This window comes from Bison bison, unplaced genomic scaffold (assembly GCF_000754665.1).
Source record: "Bison bison bison isolate TAMUID 2011002044 unplaced genomic scaffold, Bison_UMD1.0 scf7180017864289, whole genome shotgun sequence".
Taxonomy (NCBI): Eukaryota; Metazoa; Chordata; class Mammalia; order Artiodactyla; family Bovidae; genus Bison; species Bison bison.
This window is the reverse complement of record NW_011494861.1, coordinates 15,427,828-15,439,537: the sequence shown is the minus strand read 5'-3', so window position 1 is coordinate 15,439,537 and position 11,710 is coordinate 15,427,828. Positions and strand designations below refer to the sequence as shown.

The window sequence follows — 11,710 nt, the reverse complement described above, 5'->3', positions numbered from 1 at the left end:
CTGAAGCTGAAACTCCAGTACTTTGGCCACCTCATACGAAGAGTTGACTCATTGGAAAAGACTCTGAAGCTGGGAGGGATTGGGGGCAGGAGGAGAAGGGGACGACAGAGGATGAGATGGCTGGATGGCATCACTGACTCGATGGATATGAGTCTGGGTGATCTCCGGGAGTTTGTGATGGACAGGGAGGCCTGGCGTGCTGCAATTCATGGGGTCGAAAAGAGTCGGACGTGACTGAGTGACTGAACTGAACTGAACTGACTGTGAAGCAATGGTTAAAATTCTAGACAGTGAAATATGATACAGTCATTAGCAATTATCTTCCCAGGCAGAGCACACGTAAACACCACAGTTCCACCTGCAGACACTGACCTTGGCTACTCTCATTCTTCTTTCCTCCTCTGTCACCAGCCAGCGGCTCAAGCTGCGTCTAGTTTCTCTTTGGTGCTGCCACCACTTTTCACGTCATGCCCTTATACTCCTGTCTCCCCAAGCCTCTGTGGAATACAACACTGATGCCCTTGTTGCTCACAAAGTCCATACCGTCTTGACTAAATGATGCATTGACATGTTCAAAAATAGAAAATTAATTAAGATTCATATTGACAAAACTCACTCCCACCCTTGTCTGTCGACACCTACCCCTATCAACCCCAATATGTGATACAAAAGGTAGCACATTCTAAGCACTGCTTGGCAGTGCTTGCTTCTTTCTACTTAGTGGTCCTAGAAACCCTTCCATATCAGCACATAGAAAAGAGCCTCATTCTTTTTGACAGTGGTATAGTCTTCCATTGTGGGGATGTATGTTGGTTTAACTAGTTTGCTGTAAGTGGAAATTGTTTCTAATCTTTTGCTATGCAAATCAAGTTATAACTGGTAACCTTACTTATACCCATGCAGATATATCTGTAGGATACACTTCCTGCAGTAGAATTTCCAGCTCAAAGGGTAAACTCATTTGTAATGTTAGTATTGCCAACTTTTCCTTCAAAGGGTTATAGCAGTCTGCGTTCCCACCAGCAATGGGTGAAAGGGCATTTTCCTCACACCCTAGCAAGAGAGTGTGTTGTCTAACTTTAGTTGAAGTCTGAATTCTAATGGTTTCAATGATAATTCTTCTTAAGGAATCAGATGGGAACTAGGAAAAGTGCTTTAAAAGCCTTACAGAAGAACCACTGAGGAATGCTAAAATTAGCATGTGACAGTTTGATGAAAAGTAATGTTATCATGTTCTCAAGGTATCTTCTTACAGGATACTTACTTAATAAAAAGGGAAATGTTATAATTTTACAGTCCTGATCTTATTTAACTTAAGTGATCAAGACTGACATCAATTATCCCAATTAATGGGATAAATTAATACCTCGTGCCTCCTGATATGATGCACTGAGAATGACACAGTATTATTTCTTTAGTATTCCTACCAAAAAAAAAAAGTGTAACTTTCAAATCCTGTAGAAACCTCAGATATACTCAAATTGAAAGACATTCTTCAAAAATAGCTGGCCCGTACTCTAAAAAATTCCATAGTCATGAAAGACAAAGAAAAGAGAGCAACTGTTTCAAACTAGAGGAGACCAAAGAAGCATGACAGTTAAATGCAGTGTGTGACCCTGGACCTGGAAGTGATGGGGCAGGGACTTTCAGGGCCTGAAAATTAATGTTTCCCAAGGTGTGATCCTGGGAGTTCCCCCATGCAAACCTTTCAGTGTATGCATGAAGTTAAAGTTATTTTATGTATGTATTATTTAAATAATTATGTTTAAATGTAATTTAGCAAGACTAAAAAGAGATCCTAAGACCCAAATTTTTGAGAACCAGTTGCTATAAAGAATATAGACATTTGGTAAATTTAGAATAAGAGTTATGGATTTGAAAATGGTACTGTATTACTATCAATCTTGTGTATTTTATACTGTGATCATATAAAGAGATGTTCTGGTTTTTAGGAACCTCACTCTATATAAGGATAAAAAGGCATTTATATCTGCAAATTATTCTAAAACAATACAGAAAATATAGAGATGGGGAGGAAAAGAGGGGTATGAAACAACAGAAAGCAAATGTAAGATGAGAACAGTGTGAATATTTGGGGAATCTGGGTAAAGGATGTATAAGAATATTTTGTATTACTTTTGCAACTTTCTTGTTACTTTAGAATTATTTTAAAATAAAAAGACTTTGTATCTTAGTCTTGGAAATCTCTTACACTATTATCACCTCCTGATCTTCCCCTCTCCTGCTCCAGCTTTAGTCAGATGACCAGTAGCATTGATGGGCATGTTTATCATCATGTCTGGGGTCTACTGTGAAGCATGGAGCTCCTGGAGAGCAAAGTCATCTTCATATACCCAGGCCCAGCACCAACCATGCCTGGTACCTATAGGCATTTATTAAAGCATGTTAATTAAATGAGCATATGACTCAATGAATGAACATATTAAACCCAGTTGCTGATGTATAGTTCTTCACTACCTGGTCTGGTGGTATCTGCATCCTCATCTCTTTTCCCACAAATGTTCACCAGACCCTCTTCACCCCTTGTGCTCCATCTCTTCGTCTGCCTTCCTCCAAGGCATGTCTCACAACTTCTACAAGTTGGAACAATAGGTCTGAACTGCATATTCCACCTCAGGATGTTTGTTATCTCCTGTTTCTTCTATGTGGAAAGCTCTTCCTGAAAGTACTATGTGGTTCCTCCTCCCCCCGCCCCCAACTTTATTCTGTTTCCTTAATGTTAGTTCATGAGGGAGGACTTTCCTACCACCGTTCTACAATAATGTCCCTATCTCCTCTCATCACTTTCTACTCCCTTGCCCTGTTGTATTTTCCTCTGTAACCCTTATTAATACCTAACGTGGGCTTCCCTGGTAGCTCAGATGGTAAAGAATCTGCCAGCAATGTGGAAGACCTGCCACCAATGTGGGAGACCTGGGTTTGATCCCTGGGTTGGGAAGATCCCCTGGAGGAGGGCATGGCAACCCAATCCAGTATTCTTTCCTGGAGAATCCCCATGGACAGAGTAGCCTGGCAGGCTACAGTCAATGGGGTTGCAGAGAGTGGGACATGACTGAGCAACTAAGCACACACAACATGTTACAGATTTTTTTTTTTAAGTTTATTTTATTTTATTTGGCTGTGCGGGGTCTTTGATGCAGCATGCTAAATCTTTAGTTGCGGCATGTGAGATCTAGTTCCCTGACCAGGGATCCAACCCAGGCCCCCTGCATTGGGAGCACGGAGTCTTAGCCACTGGAAGGGAAGTCCCAGGTTTATTTTTTATATATTGGTTCTTTATGTGATCGCTGCATGTCTTCCTGACTGGAGCTCCCAGCCTCTACAACAGTGCCTGCTGTCTATGTTTGCTGAGGACAAGTGGTTGAACAGGAGACTTCCCAATTGCCTTTAATCTGGAGTGACAAGAGACTCTGACCGTTCTGGGGCTTTTTAGGACTGTTCCTTGTAACCATTCATACCATACACAGAGGCCGTCATAGTGTCCAAAGTTTAAATCAGCCAAGACTTAGACATAGGAACTTCCCCAGTGGTCTAGGGAATAGACTCTGCCTTCCAATGCGAGGGGTGCAAGTTCAATCCCGAGTCCTGAACTAAGATCCCACATGCCACAGGGTGCGGCCAAAAAAGTTTAAAAATAAATTAGACACAACTGCAGTCTAGGTAGAGGTTTCTCCTGTCTAATGAATAGAGAACTCTTTAGAATGCCTATGACAATACCAACTTAATACTAGTCTTCAATCACACAGAAGGTGGCTTATATCTACATTTGTAGCAATCCTTGTCATACTGTTTTTGGTTTGTTTAGGAAGAGGGAAATAAATATAAACCTTGCCCTTTATCTCCACTAATTTGACTTCATCTCCCCAATTACTAAAATAAGTAAAATTAACAATATACATAAATATAATTCATTCTGTTTGCTTTTTAGAAGTATTTCAGCAGTTGCAAGCTTGTTTTTCGCCTGCCCCACACTGTCTCCCAATCCCCCAATAGAATTTTTCTAAGTATTCCTCACCTAGCTCCTCCACCTTAAGAAATGTCTGTGGTGGCACCTTGAGGCCCCTGCTATCGTGTCCCTCTCAAATCACTTCAAGGCTGAATGGGGAATGAGGCCATTTTACACAAAGGTGTAACCTGTCTGGGTCACAGACACATGGTCTCTCAGAGGCCTGAAGGTAGCGCCTGTTTGATTTCTCTTCTCTCCCCTCTGATTAGATAACATCACCTCTTTTATTCTGTCTCCTTAAAAAGCTATGAGAAAGAGGGCATTGCACTGAGAGGTAGAAAGCTAGAATTTTCTGGACATTCAACTTGGCTAGTTATATACTGGGCTTCCCTGGTGGCTCAGATGGTAAAGAATCTGCCTCCAATGCCGGAGACCTGGGTTCAATCCCTGGGTCAGGAAGATCCCCTGGAGAAGGGAATGGCAACCAGTATTCTTGGGACTTCCCTGGTGGCTCATACAGTAATACTATTTTATTTATATAGAATATGTACTATTTTCTACTTCCCGGTTTGGTTAACCAGGAAAAAAAAGTTCCTGCAGACAGAGTTCTCATCTGTCAGGTATTTTCTGATGAAATTTTGTGAACATGTCCTTTTCCTTTTCTGTAAAGATGAAAAGAGTAAGAAAGGTGGGCCTTTTTCTCTGGACCTGACTGAACTTTAAAACTTCTCTACTAATTAACCAACACTGGGCTCCACACTTTACTTAACCCTGGGAGCCGGTCATCAGCCTTTGACCTCGGGCCTCCCCTCCTCACCAGCTCCATCCCCCACCCTAGCCTCTGGAACCCCAGTCAGATGTAGAGGAAAGAACCAGTCCAGAGGGATTGCCTCAGACCACACTATCTCCACTCGCTCAGACCTGTGGAAGATTAGTGACCATGATTTCCAATGGGATAGGAACCGTCACCGCTGGAAAAAGGTAAGAGGGGTGGGCTTCCCCTCCGCATGCCCTCACTGGGTTTCCTGACCTCTGAGGGGCTTGCCGGGGTGACCGCGACACCTTCAAGAAGACTGGGCCCTCTCTCCCTGGTAGTTATAATGAGACTCGTTTGGAAGACATCATCCTGAGTACCCTCCCTCCCACTTGGTTCCTGGGATAAGGCCTTTCCCTAAGCCACACCTTGGATTCCCAACCCAAGAAACAAGGGGGATGTGTTCCCTCAGAAGAGACGCTGCTCTGCGGCAGCCCTCTCAGCAGCCCAGGAGACACTCCAAGAGGAAGCGCTGGGCCTGCCATATATCCGGAAAGAGGGAGCCAATGTAATGGGTGAGGACCTCCTAACTCTCTTTTTGCTCCTTCCACCCAATTCCGCCCTGCCCACCCCGCTTTCCTGTCACAACCCCAACTCCCTCCCAAGGTCTCAGTGACCTTTGACAAAGGATCATCTCTTAACATCATACACATTCCTTCCTTTTTTTTTTTACAGGAAGCTAAAAGTGAGGCTCTGGCTTGATCACCTTGGTTTTTCTTTGTGCTTAACAAAGCTCCCAGGGCCCCCACAGCCTCCACTTGTATTTCTAAGGGTAGCTGAGGGATAATATGGGAAACAGAGGCAAGCCAGCTGGAGAGATGAATGGCAAGTTTCTCCCTGCTTCCTCACCCTGTCGTCCACAGCTCGCTCAGCACCTCCGCTCTCCCACTCAGTGCCTCTGTTCTTAAAAAGACTTCAGGGTTGACTTCAGATCATGCAAGAAACCAAGTACCCTTCAGCTGCCCCCAGCTTCCAGCCAGCCCCACACTTGCCTGGAAGACCACTCTGGCGAGTCCTTTCTACACCGCCTACATGTCTTGTCTTTTTCTGCTGCGGGAAGATTGTGAAGAGTCAGTACCCATGTACAGACTCCTTTCTGTAGGCCTAGGGCCCCAAGTCAACCAGAGGAAGTGTCTGGCTCCTCATGTCTTATCTATAAAAACACTATAATAGAGTTTATCACTTTGTTTACTTAATTGGGTGTCCCGATTTTCCTAGTTTGTCAATTTCATGATATCCTTTTTTTTTGAAAGTGAGACTGGTTTTATTTACTTTAGTGAACACACTTTGGAAGTTACTAAAATTTGCAGGCAACAGAAAATGATGAGGACCTGATCTAAGGCAGTGAGAGAACAAGAAAACAATGCATAGTATCTAGGGTCTGACTATTGAGAAGGGAGAGAGGGAGAAATCCTGGATGGCTCTCAGGTCTCTAGATTGGATGACAGGGTACCTGAAGGTCCCATTTGCTGAGCTGGGGGACATAGAAGGAGAAGCAGGTGTTTGGGTGAGAGACAAGTTCAGTTTATTTGTATTTCACTAAGGGATCAACAGGACATCCAGGTGGAATTGTCCAGCAAACAACTGGTCTGGAACTCAGTGGAAAGACTAGGACTGGAGCTAGAGATTTCAGAGTTTTCAGCACATAGATTGTAGTTTTGCCCCAGACATTCCTTCTTAGCCTCTGGTGTTGCTGTCAATCAAACTCTTCCCAGTCCTTTAACATCCAGGTTAAAATCCCTTCCCTAAATAGCTTCTGTTAATGGCTCCTCCAACTTACCTAAGTTTTCCCTGGGCACTAAAATTCCCTGCCATATTTCATGTATGCATTGTCCAGTTCACCAGTTGGAAGCTTCGCATTCTTCATTTCTTCCAGCATGAGGCATTGAGCACACAAGACTTCTAATAACATCGTTACTCCCACAGTTGACTCTAATTTCAACAGGACTATGTCCAGGGTAAGGAGTCCAGGAATGAACTTGTCCTTGGCCCTTGTACTTTTCAAAGGTGTTGGCCCTCCTGGCCACACAGTGTGGGCTGGTGATCTACTAGGGTAAATCTGTGGTGGACAGTGGGGAGGGGATTTCTCAGCCTAGCTTAACTCAGGTTTCTGTCCCCCTATAGGAGTATATGTCTTCTCCCTTTGCTGCTTATTGGCCTCTGGGGCTGTGTGACCTGTCATCGGAGCCCTGTGGAAGACGTCTGCACAGCCAAACCTCGGGACATTCCTGTGAATCCCATGTGTATTTACCGTTCCTCAGAGAAGAAGGCAACTGAGGGCCAAGGCTCCGAGCAGAAGATCCCTGGGGCCACCAACCGGCGGGTCTGGGAACTGTCCAAGGCCAATTCCCACTTTGCCACTGCCTTCTATCAACATTTGGCAGACTCCAAGAATAACAATGACAACATTTTCCTGTCACCCCTGAGTATCTCCACAGCTTTCGCTATGACCAAGCTGGGTGCCTGTGACAACACACTCAAGCAGTTGATGGAGGTACAACTCAAAGCCCTTCTGCCCAGCTCCTTGCTGGAACTCCTAAGAGAACATCCATGTGCTTAAGCACCCTTTCGAGACTTTGGGTAGTGTCCCCGGCTCTTTGTGTTTCTTTTTCTCTCTCTCCTTCCTAACCCCACCCCCCCCCTTTTTTTTTTTTAACACATCCTTTATTTATTTATCTATTTATTTATTTATGGCTGTGCTGGGTCTTTGTCGCTGCATGGGTTTTTCTCTAGTTGCCCAGAGAGGGTGACACTCTTCCGTTGTGGTGCTCGGGCTTCTCATTGTGGCGACTTCTCTTGTTGCAGAGCATGGGCTCTAGCGCTCACAGGCTTCAGTGGTTGCAGCACACAGGCTCAGTACTTGTGGCGCATGGGCTTAGCTAACCCATGGCATGTGGAATCTTCCTAGACCAGGGATCAAACACATGTCCCCTGCATTGGTGGGCAGATTCTTAACCACTAGACCACCAGGGAAGCCCCCGCTTTCTTCTTCTTTTTTCCATGTATTCCTTTAGAAAGCATGAGTTGAATGTTTATGCTGTGCCAGGCACTGTGCTTGATGACTATTGGTCAGGGGCTGCCTGGCATGATGCTCACCGATCATGTGAACCAGGCTGTCCCACCAGACCCACCATTATTTTCTTTTGGCTTCTACAGGTTTTTAAGTTTGATACCATCTCTGAGAAAACTTCTGATCAGATCCACTTTTTCTTTGCCAAACTGAACTGCCGACTCTATCGAAAAGCCAATAAATCCTCTGAGTTGGTATCAGCCAACCGTCTTTTTGGAGACAAATCCATTACATTCAATGAGACCTACCAGGACATCAGTGAGGTGGTATATGGGGCCAAGCTCCAGCCCCTGGACTTCAAGGTGAGTTCCAGATGTCATCCCAGACCTCAGAGTTCTTCCTCTCTACTCAGATGTTAAAGAGACAAGGAAGCAGGATCCTAATGAACACTGCTATGCTAATTGAAGGCAGGAAGAGGTGTTTTAAGTCAGAGCCCCTGGGATATGTATTCTTATTTGAAACCTGAGAAATCAGTGCTATCTATGGATTGCAAAGGCTCCTCTGAAAAAGTTATAAAAATCCTGTAACAGTGGCATTCAGAACGTGGGCACTCATTCACATAACAGAGCAATTGTAGACCTTAAATGTTGCAAGCATTATTACTATTTTCAGATCCTTTCAATAAACAGACTTACTTAAAAAGTTTAAAAAAAAAAAAAGTCCTGCAACAAAGAAGTCTACTGATTTTATTCAAAAGTATTTCTCAAACTTTCTGGATCACATGGACATCTCTCCTGTGCCCCCTGCACCTCCACCGTCACTCCTTGGCTTCCTAGAGAACACATCTCATGAATACTCATAAGAGTTCAGGTTTCCAAAGTCAAAGAAGATAATATTTTGTTTTCTTTTTCTAGACTATTTTTCTCTTCTTCTGTTTCTTTATTTCTTCCTCTTTTTCTTTCTCTTTCTTCTGTTAATATTTATTAACTCTATGGAAGATCCACAACAATATGCTAGATATGTGTGGTTTCTCCAATCTGGGTTAGAGTGATGGTTTAACAAAATGGTGGGAAAGAGTGGAGGGATGATGGACAAAATAAAATTCTGCATGGGGAGATGGAGAAGCCAATTGAATAGCACAGTTGGGTAGGTTTGTTTCCTGTTCTCCTCAGGGAAATGCAGAGCAGTCCAGATTGACTATCAACCAATGGATATCCAATAAGACTGAAGGGCGTATCACTGATGTCATTCCCCCACAAGCCATCAATGAGTTCACTGTCCTGGTGCTAGTCAACACCATTTACTTCAAGGTACTCAAAAATGGTGCTGGAGGGAGGCTCAAGAGGGAGGGGACATATGTATACCTATGGCTGATGCATGTTGATGTATGGCAGAAACTAACACAATACGGTAAAGCAATTATCCTCCAATTAAAAATAAATATATTAAAAAAAAATAAATGCAAAAAAATAAAATGACCCTGGAGAGACCTCAGGGATGACATATTTCCCTCCAGCTCACTCTCCTTCATACCATTGGGCATGTGTAGGCAGATCATTTTGAGAAATAGTACATGCGTGGTCTGGGCATAAATACAAATTTGCTGAGTCTAGAGTCATGTCTAGGGCTGTGGTTGCTGGACTGAGGTCCAAAGGGGGCCTGGTAATGTCTCTGGGCCCAAGGCAGAGTGTACACATTCATAGACCAGCATGCTCAGCAGCAAGGTGTGCATGATAATAAATTCTCATAAGTATGTGATGATTTCTTCTGTCCAGTTAACTTCATTTTGAAATCTGGAACAAAATGACAGAGTCTATAGACAATCCTCAGTGATGAGGTTTTCTCCATCATCTAGAGCAGCTTCTGCAGCATCTCAAAATTCCTCTTGCCTGAAGCTTCTGAACCTCCTGGTACCAGACTAACCTCAAATTTTGCAGAGGACTTGTGACATGATCATGCAGATGGCTTTGTCTTTCTCAGAGAGTCAAGTTCTGAAGATTGTTCCAACTTGATTACATTTAGGAAAAAGGATGAGGGGAGAGGATAGTGGGAATAAACAGACCACTGACACTCAGGAGGCCCACCAGCTTAACACAGGTTGAATTGTGCCCTCCCGGGTCATGCTCTAGATGTGTTCTTCTCCCCGACTGGGCCTGGAGGGTTAGCCCGTCACTGCTGTTGCCAACTGCTTTGTTGCTTGGGGGTTCCCTCATGCCAAGAACGCAGTAGGTTGCATTTCTACAGTGTGTACTGACTGCCCTTTGCAGTTTATGAAACACTTTGCCTTCTGATTCTCATGACATCACAAATGAGAACTTGAGCTGCTCAGACAGTACTTAGTTTAAATTCTGACTCTTCCACTTGTGACTACAAACTTGAGAGAGTTACTTAAGACCTTTCCGTGTCCCAGTTTCTGCATCTATAAAGTGGTAACAATGATACATCTGCCTCACAGGGTTACTGAGGGGATTAAGTCAATGCATACAAAATGCCTGGAGCGGTGACTGGCACACAATAAGCATCCTACAAATATTAGGAATAACCAGCTCCTAATTTTACAAGCGAAGAACCACCACTGAAAGAGTTAAGTGACTTGTCCCCAAATCAAAGAGCCAGAAGATGACAAGGAATGCTAACTACATCTTGGAAATGTCAAAGCAGTATCTTGTATCCCTTCCCTCTTTGAACAGGAAGTTGGCCAGGCCTCACTCTCTGCCTGGCAGGACTCCCAGATGACTCCCTGGGGTTACTACCTTTGTCTGGCTTTATTCATCAGGGAGAAAGCCCAGCATTTTGGAGGATGGTCTTTGAGAAGGAGGCTGGTGGGAGGCAGAAGGCAAAAGGCAATTAGATTTAAACTCCAGAAGAGACTTGCCAAGAGGCCAGTAGGTTATTTTTGTTTTTATGTTTTTCTTGTTATAAAAGCAAATAGTCATTGATGAAAAATCTAGAAAATACAGAAAATTCATTGAAAAAAAAACCCCACTCATGATTCTGTCACTCTGACACAGTCAGTATTAAAAAGCCTTTTTATGCACATCCCTCTAGGTCTTTGTTCTTAAAAATTGCACTTCCATGGTCGTCCCTGGTGGCTCAGATGGTAAAGTGTCTGCAATGAGGGAGACCTGGGTTCAATCCCCGAATTGGGAAGATACCCTGGAGAAGGAAATGGCAACCCACTCCAGTACTTTTGCCTGAAAAATTCCATGGACGGAGGAGTCTGGTAGGCTACAGTCCATGGGGTCACAAAGAGTCAGACACGACTGAGCAACTTCACTTTTTTAATGTAATAAAATATTTTGACTGTTTTTCATGTCAGCATTCTCCTACGGATGTTTCTGGTCTTCTTGCTTTGTGATTCTCGCACCTGGTGTCTTCCTCCAGGGCCTGTGGAAGTCAAAGTTCAGTCCCGAGAACACAAGGAAGGAACTGTTCTACAAGGCTGATGGGGAGTCATGTTCAGTACTCATGATGTACCAGGAAAGCAAGTTCCGCTATCGGAGAGTAGCAGAAAGCACCCAGGTGCTCGAGTTGCCCTTCAAGGGTGATGACATCACCATGGTGCTCATCCTGCCCAAGCTGGAGAAGACCCTGGCCAAGGTGGAACAGGAACTCACCCCAGACATGCTGCAGGAGTGGCTGGATGAGCTGACAGAGACGCTGCTGGTGGTCCACATGCCCCGCTTCCGCATCGAGGACAGCTTCAGCGTGAAGGAGCAGCTGCAAGACATGGGCCTCGAAGACCTGTTCAGTCCTGAGAAGTCCAGGCTCCCAGGTGAGGGCAGGAAGGGTTTCCTCCTTTCTCTACCCTCAGAGTTGTCCGACCAAAGGTGGAAGAGATGGGGAAGGAGTAGACGAGAGGGAGTCCAGACACCTGGATTCTAATCCCAGTCCTACTGCCAACTCAGGGGAATCCCTT

The 11,710-nt window shown here is 44.3% G+C and overlaps 1 protein-coding gene across 1 annotated transcript in view; it reads left to right on the top strand.

The window, feature by feature from the left end:
• Nucleotides 1–4,782: 4,782 nt before the first annotated feature.
• Nucleotides 4,783–11,710, top strand: part of SERPINC1 (serpin peptidase inhibitor, clade C (antithrombin), member 1) — a 10,998-nt gene continuing 4,070 nt past the window's right edge. Inside the window, exons 1-5 of the mRNA XM_010850080.1 lie at nucleotides 4,783–4,948; nucleotides 6,906–7,275; nucleotides 7,938–8,153; nucleotides 8,964–9,101; nucleotides 11,176–11,566. Coding sequence (XP_010848382.1) covers nucleotides 4,908–4,948; nucleotides 6,906–7,275; nucleotides 7,938–8,153; nucleotides 8,964–9,101; nucleotides 11,176–11,566 — 1,156 coding nt within the window. The 5' untranslated portion in view covers nucleotides 4,783–4,907. The remainder of the gene's footprint in view (nucleotides 4,949–6,905; nucleotides 7,276–7,937; nucleotides 8,154–8,963; nucleotides 9,102–11,175; nucleotides 11,567–11,710) is intronic.